Genomic DNA, 17,301 nt, shown 5'->3' with positions numbered 1-17,301 from the left:
GATGAGGTCACATGATTGTGGATGAGGTCACATGAGAAGTTTTTGATACTATTGAACCACTGACTCTGGCAGACTTTGCTCTGAACTGCTATGCATCACTTTTATACTGTTGCTTGAGATGCCTTTTTTTGTATTTTTCTTTTAATACTTTATGATTTTTAGTTGCAAACATTAAGTATTTTACTAATAGGTTGTTTTTATTTGAATTTGTTTCAGTACTTTTCCTTCAGACCCGCCTTACAGGAGTACATAAACACACATGCTTGTTTCTTGTATCTTGAAACCAAACTGCTTTTCTCTCTTTGTGATTACAACTATAACACCAATTGTTCCACGCGTCTAAGTGCCTTTGAAGTTGTCTAGTGAAGATCTGTTGATCACCTTATTTATTTCTCCGCTCCAGTTGTTTTCCTCTACCTCCCCCCTGTCTTGGCAGACAGCATGCAGTACTCTCCTCAACTCTAGGGGTGAATGTCATGTGGCAATAGCTAGAATATGTGTGAAGACAACAATACACAGAACGTGTGTACACATTTGAATCTGTTTGTGCACGTGTGTGTGTGTGTGGTTGCTATTGACATCTGACCTCTTCAAATATTACAATTTGTATAGTTTGTATATTTTTCTCCCATTTCTTGTTATAGTCTAAATGTTGTGTGAGCTTGTTGTGAACGGTACTCTACTCCGTCTGTTCCATTGTAACCACTTGGGATGAGATGTACTGTATTTTACTGTGCACTCCACACCAAATGTCTTATTTGGTTGCTTGTATTATAATTGAAGCCTAATATTCTGAATAAACAACCAAATTACAACAATATGTGTATTTGTCAACAAATTGTTGTGGATGCATCAAGTACAATCTTTTGAGAAATACTGATAGCCTACTGTTGTCTGGACTTCAAATACGGGCCCTAGGGCAGTTACCCAGGACAGGGCAGAATAAGCAGAACTTGTAACCAGTTTTTATTTTATAAACAAACTAGATGACCGTATGTAAAATATAGCAATCAAAGTAGCTGCTTATCCAACTGTCCACCTGCGATAAGGACGGTCACCACAGGAGGACGCTGTTTCCCCCTCATCCTTTGAATATGTTTTTAATTCCACTCGTCTCCTCCTCTTTAACGGTAGTTTTTTTTCTACATTTTCATCCGTGATGGCGGAGGACAGCGAATCTGCAGCCAGCCAGCAGAGCTTGGAGCTGGACGACCAGGACACCTGCGGTATCGACGGGGACAACGAAGAGGAGAATGAACACATGCAAGGGTGAGGATTGCTCCTCCAACACAACACAACAAAGCAGCCGTCCGGGGCAGCACATTTCCAGATCCGTTGTGCTCTGTCTGTCGGGGATGGAGGGGTGCCGTTACGTTAGCCCAGACTAGCATCAGCTAAGCTAGCGCTCAAAACAGAGCTACATAGTTACCTAGCAAGCTAGTTCGCTACTAGCTAACGCTGGCTAAAGTGTCGGTATACGGCAAGGCATGAATGTTGTTTATGGTAAAGCCACGGCAAACTGGAAATAACCGGACATTTCTTTCTTAGCGACGCTGGTTAGCGTGACGTTAATGTTAGTTAAGTGATTGTGTGATGATGGTTACTGTTGTCAGCCAGAGGTGTTCTTTATCATCCACCCACTTGCGATGCACCAATAGTGAACTTGCAATTTGTGCAAGTTGCAGCTTTGTTGCTGGCCTAGTGGTTTATCGTGGTGGCGTAAATGCAGAGAAGAAGGCTCTCATTCTTGTCTAGTGTAGATGTGTGCGCCTGGACGCAGGTCGACCTGCTAGTGCTGCTAGCCGGCTTAGCAACAACATTGCGGGCCATCATCATCATCAGAAGGCTAACACACATCACGTTTGGCGGCTACTACAGCCATGGAAGTATATTGAGGCTAAGTACTGTAATGTTAGGCATAATCTCGTCAGACTATACTGCCATGGTTTTCCACATGACAGCCCGCGGTGCAGCTTTCATTGTCAGGTGGTACAGTCTATTTTACATCAAGCGCAGTACCAGAATCAATCACGTGGTGTAGGTGAACAGGTTTATTATAGGGATGAGGTGAATTTAGCATCTAAGCTAACAGCATTTGAATAGTTAACGAATAGTTACACGTAAATGCGTATTGTGTGTTTACGTAGGAGTCCAGGAGGAGATTTGGGAGCTAAAAAGAAAAAGAAGAAACAGAAGAGGAAGAAAGAGAAGCCAAGTTCAGGAGGAGCAAAATCTGACTCTGCCTCCGACTCTCAGGAGATGAAGGTGATGCTGACTGAGCACAAACCTCTGGTGGATCTATACTCCAGTGGAGCCCAGACACCAGTGTTTAAATTGTGCCCCTATTTCCCCATCTGTAGAACCCGGGTCTCCCCATGCAGAAGCTCCAAGACATTCAGAGGGCCATGGAGCTGCTGTCCTGCCAGGGTCCAGCCAAGAGCATCGACGAGGCAGCCAAACACAAGTACCAGTTTTGGGACACACAGCCTGTACCCAAACTCAGTAGGTTGGACCAAGCGAGGGGACGGTGACAGGGGTACACGTCATGGATGAGTCACACACGGCACCTCTGAATACAGGAACTAGCAGACATGGTGTTGCTCTTCATGCAGGAGACAGGTCTCATAGTGCTGGAACTAACTCCCCCGTCAATAGGACTCTCTACTGCTGCCTGCTGGAGAGTCCTTGGTTGTGACTGGCTGGTTGTGACTGGCTGGTTGTGACTGCCTGGTTGTCACTAGCTGGTTGTGACTGGCTGGTTGTGACTGGCTGGTTGGGGCTGCCTGGTTGTGACTGGCTGGTTGTGACTGGCTGGTTGTGACTGGCTGGTTGGGGCTGCCTGGTTGTGACTGGCTGGTTGGGGCTGCCTGGTTGTGACTGGCTGGTTGTGACTGGCTGGTATGTGTTCCTGCAGATGAGGTGGTGACCAGCCATGGGCCCATTGAAGCAGACAAGGAGCACATGAGGCAGGAGCCGTACTCCCTCCCTCAGGGCTTCATGTGGGACACGCTGGACCTCAGCAGTGCAGATGTGGTCTGTGTTCACTCTCTGTGGCTCCCTATGCATTTAGACACAGTCTACATGCAAACAGACACCTTATAGTTAACTCTCTCGTTCACTTTTTGACCATCTCTTCTTGTGTCTCTCTCTCAGCTGAAGGAGTTGTACACGCTGTTGAATGAAAACTACGTGGAGGACGATGACAACATGTTCAGATTTGACTACTCGCCCAACTTCCTCAAATGGTCAGAATCCCCTTACCTTAACCCTTCATGTACAAAGTATGTACTCACCTGTGTGTGTCTCTCCTGTGTGTCTCCCACCTGTGTGCGTCTCACCTGTGTGTGTCTCACCTGTGTGTGTCTCACCTGTGTGTGTCTCACCTGTGTGTCTCCCACCTGTGTGCGTCTCACCTGTGTGCATCTCACCTGTGTGTGTCTCACCTGTGTGCCTCTCACCTGTGTGCATCTCACCTGTGTGTGTCTCACCTGTGTGTGTCTCACCTGTGTGTGTCTCACCTGTGTGTGTCTCACCTGTGTGTCTCACCTGTGTGCCTCTCACCTGTGTGCATCTCACCTGTGTGCATCTCACCTGTGTGTCTCACCTGTGTGCGTCCCACAGGGCGCTGCGTCCCCCTGGCTGGCTACCTCAGTGGCACTGTGGAGTGAGAGTGTCCTCTAACAAGAAGCTGGTGGGCTTCATCAGTGCTACTCCTGCTGACATCCACATCTATGACATGTGAGTGCATCGCACACACACCACTACCCTTATACAGCCATGGTTACTGTACACATATTCAGATAAACTTTATTTCCTAAACAACATTGACTCAAGTACTCATCTCCCGTAAGTCCTTCATCACCCTGTCCACTTCCTGTCTCCCCTGACATTCCCAGGTTAAAGAGTATGGTAGAGATCAACTTCCTGTGCGTCCACAAGAAGCTGCGTTCGAAGCGTGTGGCTCCAGTCCTGATCAGAGAGATCACCAGGAGGGTCAACTTAGAGGGGATCTTCCAGGCTGTCTACACTGCAGGAGTGGTCCTGCCCAAGCCCGTGTCCACATGCAGGTACTCACACTGTTCAATACTCTGGAGCCTTTTCTCAAGGGGGACTTCAGCGGTCTACAATGTCTCTTTCTGTGTGTGCGTGGGCTGTGTTTGTGTTTGTAGGTACTGGCATCGGTCTCTGAATCCCAGGAAGCTAGTGGAGGTCAAGTTCTCCCACCTGAGCAGAAACATGACCCTGCAGCGAACCATGAAACTCTACAGACTACCAGATGTAAGCAGACACACTGAACACTCGTTCACACAAGTCTTGATATCATTCAATCACTTAACTGTATGTTGCTCGGAGATCCTCCACCTCCTTATTAAGCTCTTCCCCTTCCTCCTTGTTAAGCTCCTCCCCTTCCTCCTTGTTAAGCTCTTCCCCTTCCTCCTTGTTAAGCTCTTCCCCTTCCTCCTTGTTAAGCTCCTCCCCTTCCTCCTTGTTAAGCTCCTCCCCTTCCTCCTTGTTAAGCTCCTCCTCTTTCTCCTTATTAAGCTCCTCCTCTCCGCCCACACAGAGCACAAAGACCCCAGGGCTCCGGCCCATGGAGAGGCGGGATGTGAGCCAGCTCACAGAGCTGCTTCAGAAACACCTGAGGCGTTTCCAGCTGGCGCCCTCTATGGGAGAGGAGGAGGTGGCTCACTGGTTCCTGCCCCAGGACAACATCATAGACACGTTTGTGGTGGAGGTATACATCTGTATCTATCTGCAGAAGGAATACACACTTACATAAATCTGGTATTAAGTCCTTTCCTTTGTCTCTTTGTCCTCCTTCTCCATCCTGCCATGTCAGGGTGCCGGTGGTGTGTTGACGGACTTCACCAGCTTCTACACCCTGCCCTCCACGGTGATGCACCACCCGCTCCACAGGAGCCTGAAGGCAGCCTACTCCTTCTACACCGTCCACACACACACTCCTCTGCTGGAGCTGATGAACGACGCACTGATACTGGCCAAACTGGTACAGCCCCCAACACAAACACACACACAGTCAGGAAGAGTGGCACCACAGACACCCTACTCACCAACATGAGTTAAAACACGTGTCTTATGATTGTTCTAGAAGGAACTTGCTATAATTGTCATAAAATCTATATAAAGAGAGTGATTGTGTGTTTTCCACAGAAAGGCTTTGATGTGTTCAATGCTCTGGACCTGATGGAGAACAAGGTGTTCCTGGAGAAGCTCAAGTTTGGCATTGGAGACGGGAACCTGCAGTATTACCTCTACAACTGGAGATGCCCTCCCATGGACCCTGAGAAGGTGTGTCCATCTCACCGCTGGAATACCTCACATTACTGTGAAGGAAAGAATGCATGGATGGGTTCATAGGATCATGTCAGATCAGAACCTTCCACCTGTCTTCTGTGTTGTGTTCAGCTGTCTCTCTTACCCCTAATGTTCTTTCTCTCCATGTCAGGTCGGCCTGGTACTACAGTAACAAGGCTGCTGTGGGTGGTACTACAGTAACAAGGCTGGTGTGGGCTGCTACACACTGGTCTGCAGGTCAATCATCAGTTCCGACATCAGACTTTTCCCAACCAGGACACAGTTGTTCCTGATCTCCACAGGACGACTCCAGAGCAGTGATGGACAGCCTGTCTTTTGGAGAAGCTCTCCAAGCTTATGTTGGTGTCATGGAAACCATTCTCTCATACGCAAATGATAACTCATCAATATCTTGAATGTGAAATTATGCTCTGCCTGAGATACTGAGACCATACAGTACTTAAAACACACACACACACTCAATACAGTACTTAAAACACACACACTCATACAGTACTTAAAACACACACACACTCGGACAGCACTTCAAATACACACACAAAAAACCATTCACACTTTCAGAGTATGTAAGTAAGCATGTACACATACATCAACTTACAGACAGCCATGTGCACTCACGCACGCAACAAGGAAGAACAGACTTGCATCCCAAAAGAATCACATGGTTTTTGTCAGTTTGAGAAAGCAGAAATGTAGTCCCCTGTACATGTAATGCCAGATCATATGTATTCCTGTAGTAAAGGGCCGGAGTGTTGACAGAACAGATCCAAAGCATTTTCTTTATAACTAGTTTAGATGTTGTTTACTGTTCCTATGAACAGTTTGGAAGAAGCGGTTTTAATGTTTGTTTTTTAGAAAGAATGTATTGCATTATTGAAGCACAATTCTTGAGTTCTTAATCGAGCAAATGGCTCCTTTAATACCAGGTGCATTTTTATTGAGTGTTTTCTTTGTTCTGATGTATAGGTTTTCAAATGATACTGTGTCTTGACAAATATGAGGCAGGATGCAATTGTGTTGAAAACAAAACAAAAAATCATTTTTTTGTGGCTACCAGCAAACGTGAGAATGCCCCCCCTGTTTCACACAATTCTGATATTTAGAATTGTGCTTTATGTTACTTGTTGTATGACACAATACCTGTTCTGTCTTTCAGTTTTTGTAAAACCCTAAATACTGAATTCAGCTGGCAGTATTAGACTTGGATAGTCTTGGGCAGCTCCTTGTGTAACAGAGCGTGAGGATGCTGTGTAGGATCCTGACACATCTGTCGGGTCCCTCTGAGGAGAACTTGGCTTCTTGAAGCACGACTGGGTCATCCATGTCAAGTTAAAAAGACAGGTCTTGAAAATAATGATAGTTTATGTTGGAAAACCTTTTCTTTATCCCTGACCCACTAGTCATGGGCAGGCGCTTGCTTTACGTGTTGATGTGCAGCTTTGTGAAAGTGACAGGTCCAGTCTGGGTCCAGCTCCACTACTGTCCCAGCTCTTTACATTCCCATTTGACCATACTTGTCGTTTCATTCACTTCCTTTGTAAACTTGGCAGTAGAAGCCTGGTGCGAGGCAGGGGAAACCGCCACTGCAGCTCCAGGAGCCGGTGGACCTCCGGGAGACTGCAAACATTAACACTGCTGAATTGATGAGCATTGAGCCCTGCAGTTTCACAAGCTGACAGATGTAGTTACCACAGGGGCACCTTAGTGATGTAAGTTCTGTCATGTTTGTGTTAAGCTGCTTGTATGAATTTGAGCATGAGGCTGTTTTGATACAGTGCCGATGCCATGAGGGCTGGCGCTAAACCTAACCCTCTACTACGGTGAGAGCTCCTCCAAGCACTTGCCTTATTGAAGAGAAGTTGTTTTTAACTATATCAAAATGTGTCGTTTTGAAGAAGAAAAAACATGGAGCTTTCTCTAATTGAAGAACAATATTTGTATTGAAGTCCATTCCAGGCGGTAGAACTGCAGAACCAGCACTGTTTAGACTTCATCCAAACACTCTGTTACAAACACGTCAGTTATACCAGCATGGATATTTGATTGAATAAACTCATGACTTTAAAAAGGATCCAGTTTGAATCTGTCATCATTTTAATGTGTGCCAAGGATCACATTCTCCCCCCCCCCCTTACAGTTTTACAGGCAAAAACACAACTCTAAGAAATGGGTCCCAAAAAATTATCATCTTTACAAACTCAGGTTATACAAGTCTCTTTCGCTTTTGTTTTCTTATTTTGGATGGATTGGGAATAACCTTTTTAACTTTGAGAGGCTGTAGAACCAAGGTTGCAGATTCCATCTGCTCTGGACCCCTGTCCTGCCCCTTCACCTCACCCCTGTCCTGCCCCTTCACCTCACCCCTGTCCTGCCCCTTCAGACCTGTACCCATCTCCCTGCTCTCATCCTCAACCTTACGTTTCACTCCCTTCCCCTCCCCTGTGTCCCCCTTCTCTATTCTCCATTCACCTGCGTCACTCGGCAACGTATCTGGTAACCAGGCAACATTGTGTGGGGGTACTCTGGGTATAATGGCGTCAACCGTATCAGAAAACAGTTCATCCTCCAGCTCGTTCCCACGCCTGAACCCCAGCGCCAGAATGCTCTTCAAACCCAGCGGCCGAGCAACACTGTCGCTCAGACGGGGAACCTGGCAGGCCGGCACCCGTCTGGTGCTGGCCAGCGCCACCAGGTGGCTGGTCATGTGAGCTGGCTGTGCCGATTTGCACACAAGCACCAGCCGGAGTTCATTCCTCTCCAAGGCCTTGGTGACTTCATTGATGCCCACAGCCAGCTGCCTCCTGGCAGCCTTGTCTGTCCAACCACGGCTGGACTTCTCTGGAGGACCCGTCTCCTCAGACCCTGACTGAGATGCCTCGTCTCCCTTCTTCCACCGGCGGGGCCCCTTGGCTTCCTTCTTCTCCAGGCCCACAGCTTTCAGTTTGTCCGTCAGTGTGTTCAGGATGTAGTGCATGCTGTTCTGAGGAAGGGGGCTCCATGATAGGCTGTAGGGGATGCTGAGGGAGGTCTTTGCCTGAAGTAGCTTTTTGCGCCCCTTTTTCGACAGTTTTCCTGGAGTGGCCATTGTTATCTGGAATAAACATTGAGTAGGTCAAATAAGGTAGCCTAACACTTGTGCTCTTCAAAACAGCGTTGCCATATTTAGGACATAAGAGAAATTGGATACAGAGCAATTTCTCTCACCTTAGGCTCTTAAATAAAAGAGCCTTACTGAAAGATAACTTAATATAAGCAGCAATGCTCTTGAAATAGCACCAGGTATGGGTCTCTGTTATAGTAATTAGGTAGTTAAGTTAACTTCGGCTAGCGAGCGACTACGGTTTGCCAGCTGCGCTAGAAACCACAAATTGAGATGGGCAGGGATAGAGACAAACGGTTATCAATAGTAGCCTTATTACAGTTCTCAAACGCTGTTAAACGGATTAGTATCATTCAGTTAAGAATACATTTTAATTTACCTGCTGCACTCTGTCTGAATCTCACGCTGGAAAAGCTCCTACTCACTGCACACAGGGCGCAGCCATGTTTGGTGTATTAAATATAGGTTCCTGCGCAGCTCCGCGGTGTAGCCTACTACGGCCACATTCAGCAACTTCGAAACTGCATTTCAATTAATGGCAGGCAAGATTCGGTCACACAACTGGTTCGTTTGAACAGATAATCCTGAAAAATTTACACCATTGCTCAACAGTAATGTATTTTAGTAATATCATCTAGTTGAAAGATTTGACGCATCAACAAGACCACTGGGTTTTGGCAGTGGGGAAAATCTGCCATCAGCTTGGGGGGGGGGGGGGGGGGGGGGGGGGGGGGGGGGGGACACACCAAAATCAGTCTACTGCAGTAACACATATTCTACATTGAGATGGGCTTCTATCATTTATTATCATTCTTCTATGGGCTTCGATTTACCAGGTAGCTAGCCAGTTAGCTTGGACAGGTGAAACTCATTGGATTTACAAAGATTAACAGCTGTATGAGTTCACCATTTACACAATGTAAACTGCAACCTTTTGTCACTTTAATATAATTCCTGTTTTGGCTTCCCAGAATAGCTGAATTTGCAGACCTAGCGTGCCCCAATTCCGTGTGGTATTTGCTATAATCTTTGCTATCGCCATGCAGTTTACTCCAGATCAGCACACAGGTGCTTCAAAGTCCCTAAAGACGATTTAGCTTTTGCAACTATACCATTTAAGATCATTATGACAATGGTAGAGTGTAGTTCTATTCCGTGTATCGCTATAACTAACCATGCCAAAGGGACTTCGAAGAACTACAACTATACGTGCTGATCTTGGATTAAACTGACGATAGCAAAGTTTCCATCTTTTGATGACGCCACATTAATGGAATAGGTGCTATATAGCTAATGTTTGTTCCATTGGTTTGTTAGCTATGCACATGCAGCTAGTGTGTGTGAACCCTGCCAACATAAAGTGAAATCGCTATGGTGCGATTAACTGGATTAACCACGTTAGCTACGTGCATTTCAGACTGTAGACACTCAGTCACCTTGCCAGATAAGGAACACTACTTTGCTAGCTTCTCTCACTGACTCTATTCAAACAGCAGGTTGATGTTACTTAGCTAGCCAGCTAACATAGTGACCAATGCAGTGAAAATGGTGACAGTTGTGAATGTTTTTAGTGTTTTTAGTGGTAGAAATAAATTTTCAAACCAATCCTTTGTTACAACTATTGGATATCAGCCACCAACAACATAAACAGATTCTGTCAGATTTTCACACACATCACATGCCACTGCTGAGGGCTGGGGGGCCTGTGGATCAAACCATTGTGGGACCAAGGGCAGGGTTCGCAATCTTTTGAAACGTAAAAAAGCACCATCCATAATCAGCAAAGTGCAACAGTGCATCGTGTCCCCCCTATCCCCCCGGGATTTCCGCCTATGGGTTTTGGCTTGGTGGATGGCGTCAGATTCATGTGAAAAGTCTTAGGAGAACAGAGAAGCCTAAAACAGAGTAGTACTCTGATCAGGGTACAGTCAAGTCCTCATCAAGTGCTCATCAATGATGCAAACTTGTTTTTCAACTTTTCGAAACTGTTCACACACAGTTGAAGAGAGAGGAGGGGGGAGAGGAGAACAGAGAAGCCTAAATCAGAGTACAACAATAGAGTACAGTAGAGTATAGCAGGGTCCAGTACCCATCAATGATGTTTTGATGAAACCTTTCAAAACGATGTTCTTTTCGAAAATATATTTTATATAATATTTTTTCGAAAATATTTGTTTTAAATATGTTATAAGAATTGTAATCAAAGCATCATTGATTTCCCAAAATATATTTCCCGAAAAAGTTTGTAATCCATATTCAAAAGATGTCAACGATTTTTCTTTTTTTTGTCAAAAAATAGGTTTTGAAAGGTTGAACAAATATTTTCACTTGACATGGGCGTGGCGTTGCTCTAAAGTAGTAGCCAATCACATTTCTCTCTGCCCTCTGCAGATAACTTCATTCTACAGTCCCCATTGTATAGCTGCTGGCAAAGCTCTTACCAGCCAGGCAAGAACGCGCAGATACACTTCCAGTTGGACCGGGTAATATGTCACTTCAGGTAATCTTGACTCGAACAGCATCCTCCGTTTTGTAAATTAGTGTCTTGCTTGTAAATTCATTCTAGTCCACCGTACATGCCTATAACCTGCGGAATTTGATTGCCGTTATTATAACCACATTATTAGAAATCGAACATAATCGAAAAGACCTCAAAGCTGCAGATGTGATGGGCACTCCTGCTTATTTGTATCTGTTTTAGGGATATCTTGAATCTTCTTCCATTTGGCTGTAGCCTATGGAAGTGTAGCCTATTGTTTTGTTGTTATTCCACTAAAAGGAATCCAAGCGGTTAAACGGTTTTTGCTATATTAAACAAACACACGGTACTATTCGATGCATTTGAGGCAGTATGTCATTAATTCGTAATATTCAGTACATCCTCAATTTTTGCACAGGCAGCGATTGCACATATAACTTTTAATTGATTAATAATACTGATAAAAGTCTTATGACAATGTAGTACATGCTAGTGGCCTTAACGAGTGAGGCAGCTCATAAATGAATACAACGTTAGCAGGACAACTTGGCTACCGTTGCCTTCTCAGCATGAGAAATGCTTGGTGTGGCGTGAGAGCGTGTGAAGGAGCTGGAATGCGTGTGTCTCACGGTCAATGCGTAAGGGTTGAGAACCCTGTAATTGTCTTTCCTCTACATCATGTTTATGTGCTTCTTATTGCAGGTGACAGTCTGACGTAATTAGTACATTGCCCTAGATCCATTCATTGTGCAAAGTAGATTATTCATGTGAACACAATCAGGCATTCATAGTCTTGCATAATCACCCACTTGTGCTGTAGTGGCTATTCTGACATGTCTTCATTCAGTTGTAAATTAGTTCCATTGTCTTCCTTATTCACAATGTTAAGTCTGATTTTTGGTATTATGTACATTTTGTGATAATGATACTGGCATAGAGAATAATGAAAATATTTAACCTGGAAGACACAATCTAATCCTGCGGACTGTAAACAAATTGAGCTATTGATCCATCACTCACCACATCCAAATGGTATTTTGCAGGCTGAGTTTGAGAAGCTAGCAGAACAGGTGAAGAAGGTGAAGACCCGACCGACTGACCAAGAGCTACTGAACATGTACGGCTTATACAAGCAGATCATCGTTGGAGACATCAACATTGGTATTTCTTCTAGATCCAGGAGTGCTCTACAGGAGTGCTCTACAGGAGTGCTCTACAGAAACATGAGACCCTTCTCAGTCTCCATCTTGTACCTCCAAGGGTCCTTCAGATGTATCTGATAGTTTAGTATGTTGCCCTTTTAGGAGTGTACTGGTACATATAGTCAATCCCATAACCATGAAAATCACATTCTGAATATTATAAACTACAACCACTCATGGATACTGAACTCCCCCCCCCCCCACACACACACACACAGTCTTCTGATCTGTCCTCCTGCTTTTCTTCACCAGACAAACCTGGCATGCTGGACATGAAAGGACAGGCCAAATGGGAGGCATGGAATTCAAGACAAGGTAACAAACGACAGGAACTTTCTTCCAGTGAATACAGCAGCATGCATCATCCCACAGAAGATGATATTGTTGCCTATTATTACTGTGTCTGGTCCAAATACAGCCTGTTCCTTGGCACGGCTCAAAGAGATACCATTAGAACTGTGATTTAATGCTGAGTCAGCACTGCTGACCCTACCCTCGTGTTTGTTATTCACAGGGACGTCCAAGGAGGATGCCAGGTCAGCATACGTTGCACTTGCTAAAGAGATTATCAGCAAATATGGGATGTGAGGATGGTAATGATCATCTTCTCCTCGCATTAAGGATTACGTTTGTTAACAACTCATCTATGGGTCAAAGATCCTTTCACTTTTGTTTTTGAACAACGTCTATGCACCTGTTTGATATAATAAACATTACCAATACTGATAATTAAACCATTTCAAATGTAATGTCCCTGTTCATTCATTTAATTATACTATAAATACACTGGAATGTGGGTTATGTGATTTCTTATAAATAGTGCACATCACAGAAGTATGAAATTGAAGAGAAAAAGAAAATACTCAATTTAATAATTAAAGATGGTGTAGGCAATGTTGACAACCATTTTTTGTGTGTCATTTTTGCCTAAATAAACGTCCCATCTTGATCGCAAAAAAATAATACCAGCAGGCTCCATATAGAGGTTTAACGGTAATATGAAATACATCCAACATCTGTCGGCGTCATCAGACTGTAATAAACACAACCAATCATTAGGCCGTACCCTGACAAATGACTGGACGTGCTACCTGTCTGTCTACCTACCTGTACCGTGTCCCTGCACTCAATGCGCGTTACTGTAGTTTTCAATAATGCTAGGCAGATGTAGCCTATTCTAAACAACTGAGCTAGACTAGGGGCACAAGAATGGCGGAGAAACAGCAGTACAGGCAAGAAAATCCAGTTCCAGAATTCTCAGTTAAAAGACGAAAGCGAAATCAGACAATTTTGGAATACATATTATGCTAATGAGGGTTGTTTTCCAACTTCCCAAGTGTGCAGAGATGTCAATATGTATTGATAAGAATCACTCTGTACACACAAAGGACGACACACTTATAACAATACTGTAGGCCTACTGTAGGCTACATTTATATGAACGATGTTCTGCACAAGTCATTATCACTGAACTGTTGCTCTGTTGACTAATGGCAGCGGAATAATATAACAAATAAGCTTATTCAAGTATAATGTTGCAATGCTTCTTTACAAAATACCTGAATTACTAATTTGTCTTACTTTTTTCCCATACATTTGAAGCCCTGTCCAAAATGACCAAAATGCACATGTGAATGTTTACTCCTACTCGCCTTGAATATCGGGGTATACGATTGGTGGATTTTATGAGAGTGTCACGTATATGAGCTCTGATTGGATGCGGACCATAGTTGTCCGGAAAGCATGCCTGTGTCGATAAAGAAACAAAATGTTTGTTCCTTGAAAAATGTGCAAGAACTGGACACGAAAACTGGACAAAAATGTAAGGGTTGTAGAAAACTTTTAAAACAATACAGAAAAATCCAGCTCTTCCATCGCCAGGGATCGTTTAAATGCACGATTTTGAGCTGCGGTCCACTACTTATGTGGTCAGGCAGTACTTTCATGTGTTTTGTGGGAGTGGCTTCGAACGGAGGGTAGGATATTACGGTTTTTAAAGCTAAAATAGCTAGAGCTAGCTAACAAAAAATAACTAGTCACACAAAAATGGCAGAGAATGTGCAGCCAAAATGTCCAGTTCCACCGATACTTTCAACCACTTACACTGCTCAACAAAGCAAGAAAAGAAAGACAGGCACGGAAAGGGTTACGAACACTAAGAGGTTGAATAATGAGAGAAGTAATACCAGAGTTAACATAGGTATAGCTTTTCAACGCTGGCGAGAACTGAGGGAGTTGGAGGGCCTGAAAAGTGACGCCATGGTAGCTGTATTTCTCTTGGACAGGTAAATAATCTGTTTATTTTGGGTGGAATTTTCCTGTACTGTGTGCAACCAACGTAGCTATCTATTTTATGTATTAGTCCAACCCAAATGTTAGTGTTTAGCCTCCTTTAACCTTATACTGTACATATATCTCGTAGTATTGTTGTAAAGAGGAACCGTTAGCATGCAGGCTTTGCTTTTTTACCCTAGCATATCATTATAAAGCTATCCCTGTGTGATTTTTATATAGCATGCCAAGCTTTATGTTTAGATATATTATACCGAGATAGTTTGCCCTAGCCCTGCAGTTTCCATTAAGGTGTAGTAGGTTGGTTTTTACATTGAAACAAAGTGTCTTAACCTAGTGAACAGTTTAATGTAGTCTTTTGTGGAAACGTGTAACTGTCGCACCCTGTTGATGTGCAGAGTTACTCTTGACCCATTTCCGTATGAAGGACAAAGTTGACTTTAGCAGTTTTGATTTTGGTGCAGGTACTCTGCCTCCCGTCAGAGTAAGAGGGTTCTTTCTCCACAACATGATCACGACACAGAGGGGAAACTCTGCAATGAGACTAGTCTGCTATCAGAGGGAGTCCTGGACAGTGAGAAGGACATGTATCCACCTGCAGAGCTGGAAATCCCTGTTGGATTAGACTCCTCAGAGGAGTCACAAGGCAGCAGAGAGGATGGTGATGAAGAGGAGGAAGAAGAGGAAACTGCAGTGGAGAACAGAAATGAGATAGAGGAGGAAGAGGAGACAGGAACTGAGAACGATGAGTCTGACGAGGAGGAGGAGGATTGTGACATGGATGAAAATGATGATGAGTGGGAAATGGATGAGGAGGGAGACACTGAGTCAGAGTCTGAAGTCAATGTAGTCAAAAAGGTTAGGAAGAGAGTGAGAGATGACGACAACCCTGACCAACCCGTAAGAAAAAATGTCATCAGACTGAAAAGGCCGGAGACGCTCTGTACAAACTGTGGGATTCTCTACACAACTATAAAGCACACATGCCTTCCCAACGAGAAGTTCCGCTGCTCTAGTTGTGGATGTGTATTTAAAAGTGAAATGAATCTCTGCATCCACAGAAAAAACTGTAAGCGTTCCATTCATCCATGCATCTTCTGCTTGAAGCCTTTCAAAACACGGGAGGAAAAACAAAACCACGAGACCAGCCACTCAGAAGTACAGCCCTATCAGTGTACGCAATGCCCACAGACATTTTCTGACCGGCTGACAAGAAATCGTCATCTTAGAGAGCACCCGAAGAGGGTGAGGTGTGAAACCTGCCACAAGGAGTTCCGTGCACACCATAGGCTGGCGAGACATGAGCTGTCTCACAATAAGGACAAGCCCTTCAAGTGCCAGGTGAGGATTTATTTAACAGCCAGATGGGAGGTTTTGAAACCAAACATGTGTAATTGCAAATGAAACCTGAGGGGGAAATTCAATGAGGGATGGTCTCCTTCAGAGACGATGTTGCAGAAAGGTGTCGACAGGAAACAGTTTTCTACTTGCACAGTCAGAACTCTCTCACACACATGAGCAAATCATTAGTACAGCTCTGTAGTACTGCTTGAGTTGCTAACACTTGGCAGTGTTCAAATACAGTGACAGGGTAAATACAGGAACAGCTCAAATCCACAAGATGGTGTGGTAGGAACCAGAAGCCATAGGAGTACATTTAGAATAAAAAAGTAGTATTGTTTTTCCAAGTGAAGGATTGACCAGGTCCTCGTCCTCCCTGCAGGTGTGTGATCGTGTGTTCGCTCAGGCCTCCCAGCTGAAGTCTCACACGCGCGTCCACACCGGGGAACAGCCCTTCCAGTGTTGGCTCTGCCCAAAGACCTTCAACCATAACGTCAGTCTGAAGAACCACATCAGTCGCTACCACCAGGAGGAGAGTCGTGATGATCCCAGGGCTGCCCTGAAGGAACGGAGGGAGAGCAACAAGTACCACAGCCTGGACAATCAACTAGAGGACAGGACTGAACAGGAGAAGGATGGAGGACTGGACATGAAGGTGAGCAGGTCTCTAAACCCCAAAGAACAGGGAGGCAGTGATGGGGAGGGAGGGGAGACAGGTGAAGGACACAAACAGAAGAGGACACGGCAGAAACGTCTGCCCACTCGTCATGAAGAGCTTGAAGAGGATTCAGAGGAGATGGAGAATGACGACTCTGACTCTGATTTTGATCCAGATGAGGAGTGTTCCTAGTAAATGAACTAGGAAAGGACGGGGTAGACGGAAACTAAGGTAGATGCCCAGTCGATGTGCAGACAGGTTTGTTTGCTTGTAAAAAAGCAACAACAAAGTTATGTGATGAACATTTGGATATCTATTTGGACAATAGACATGACGGTTTATCATTAATTAGTTTAAGGTTTTATTTGTGTAGCTTATCACTGCATTCCAGGCAATGGTATTGAAAACACATTTAAGGAGTTATGACCATGGGGCAGCGGATGCAGTCTTGGCTGGTTTATATTGTACACATGCATACTGTCATGTGTCCTGGTGTAACACAACATGTGTGACCCATCATATCTGTGACCTTAGATAGCACCGTTGTCACGGTGCAGCTGAAAGTCGACTAAAACAACAATAAAGTAAGAAAATGAAGGCAAAAGCTGTACGAAACGTTTATTAAATTTTTTATGCTGTTTTTTCACAACCTAAATCTCATTTGCTTTGACACATTATTTTAAATGCAGTGTAAAGTTAGCCAGGGGTTGCACATAATGACGGTGGAAACAGGTGCTTGTAGCCAACAGGCAAACTCGATTAAAAGCACAAGCTTTTGAACCTGTAAATTGTTAGGAAAAGCTAGGATTTATTTCACATCGTTAGTGAAATTCTTTCAAATTATTCAAAGAAGTTATGTTTTGTGTCCTTGTACTGTAATTGAAAAATCAAT

General features: G+C 44.3%; 4 protein-coding genes across 4 annotated transcripts; 3 read left to right on the top strand and 1 right to left on the bottom strand.

Moving 5' to 3' along the window:
- The first annotated feature begins 1,123 nt into the window (after positions 1-1,123).
- On the top strand, positions 1,124-7,373 carry nmt2 (N-myristoyltransferase 2). Its single transcript, XM_047050201.1, has 12 exons — positions 1,124-1,269; positions 2,148-2,265; positions 2,361-2,502; positions 2,915-3,033; positions 3,154-3,245; positions 3,622-3,738; positions 3,897-4,067; positions 4,170-4,278; positions 4,565-4,735; positions 4,841-5,008; positions 5,173-5,310; positions 5,468-7,373. The coding sequence occupies exons 1-12, from the start codon at positions 1,160-1,162 to the stop codon at positions 5,486-5,488; spliced, it is 1,476 nt and encodes a 491-aa protein (XP_046906157.1). The 5' UTR covers positions 1,124-1,159; the 3' UTR covers positions 5,489-7,373.
- A 73-nt stretch (positions 7,374-7,446) lies between these two features.
- On the bottom strand, positions 7,447-8,986 carry rpp38 (ribonuclease P/MRP 38 subunit). Its single transcript, XM_047050202.1, has 2 exons — positions 8,817-8,986; positions 7,447-8,428 (listed from the first exon to the last, which is right to left on the bottom strand). The coding sequence occupies exon 2, from the start codon at positions 8,420-8,422 to the stop codon at positions 7,541-7,543; it is 882 nt and encodes a 293-aa protein (XP_046906158.1). The 5' UTR covers positions 8,423-8,428; positions 8,817-8,986; the 3' UTR covers positions 7,447-7,540.
- A 1,842-nt stretch (positions 8,987-10,828) lies between these two features.
- acbd7 (acyl-CoA binding domain containing 7) lies at positions 10,829-12,867 on the top strand. Its single transcript, XM_047050203.1, has 4 exons — positions 10,829-10,937; positions 11,960-12,077; positions 12,371-12,433; positions 12,633-12,867. The coding sequence occupies exons 1-4, from the start codon at positions 10,926-10,928 to the stop codon at positions 12,704-12,706; spliced, it is 267 nt and encodes an 88-aa protein (XP_046906159.1). The 5' UTR covers positions 10,829-10,925; the 3' UTR covers positions 12,707-12,867.
- Positions 12,868-13,864: 997 nt separating this feature from the next.
- Positions 13,865-17,294, top strand: LOC124487838 (zinc finger and SCAN domain-containing protein 12-like). The gene is made up of 3 exons (XM_047050200.1): positions 13,865-14,403; positions 14,875-15,751; positions 16,134-17,294. Exons 1-3 carry the CDS (start codon positions 14,165-14,167, stop codon positions 16,599-16,601), a joined length of 1,584 nt encoding a protein of 527 aa, XP_046906156.1. The 5' UTR covers positions 13,865-14,164; the 3' UTR covers positions 16,602-17,294.
- The last annotated feature ends 7 nt before the right edge of the window (positions 17,295-17,301 follow it).

This window comes from Hypomesus transpacificus, unplaced genomic scaffold, assembly GCF_021917145.1.
Source record: "Hypomesus transpacificus isolate Combined female unplaced genomic scaffold, fHypTra1 scaffold_101, whole genome shotgun sequence".
Lineage (NCBI taxonomy): Eukaryota > Metazoa > Chordata > Actinopteri > Osmeriformes > Osmeridae > Hypomesus > Hypomesus transpacificus.
This window is presented reverse-complemented; position numbering and strand designations above follow the sequence as displayed.

Coding starts and splice junctions, on each gene's coding strand:
- acbd7 (XM_047050203.1), top strand. Junction 12,078..12,370: donor CGTTGGAGACATCAACATTG/GTATTTCTTCTA, acceptor TTTCTTCACCAG/ACAAACCTGGCATGCTGGAC. Junction 12,434..12,632: donor GGCATGGAATTCAAGACAAG/GTAACAAACGAC, acceptor TGTTATTCACAG/GGACGTCCAAGGAGGATGCC.
- nmt2 (XM_047050201.1), top strand. CDS start 1,160: ATGGCGGAGGACAGCGAATCTGCAGCCAGCCAGCAGAGCTTGGAGCTG. Junction 1,270..2,147: donor GAGAATGAACACATGCAAGG/GTGAGGATTGCT, acceptor GTGTTTACGTAG/GAGTCCAGGAGGAGATTTGG. Junction 3,739..3,896: donor GACATCCACATCTATGACAT/GTGAGTGCATCG, acceptor TGACATTCCCAG/GTTAAAGAGTATGGTAGAGA.
- rpp38 (XM_047050202.1), bottom strand. CDS start 8,422: ATGGCCACTCCAGGAAAACTGTCGAAAAAGGGGCGCAAAAAGCTACTT.
- LOC124487838 (XM_047050200.1), top strand. CDS start 14,165: ATGGCAGAGAATGTGCAGCCAAAATGTCCAGTTCCACCGATACTTTCA. Junction 14,404..14,874: donor GCTGTATTTCTCTTGGACAG/GTAAATAATCTG, acceptor ATTTTGGTGCAG/GTACTCTGCCTCCCGTCAGA. Junction 15,752..16,133: donor ACAAGCCCTTCAAGTGCCAG/GTGAGGATTTAT, acceptor TCCTCCCTGCAG/GTGTGTGATCGTGTGTTCGC.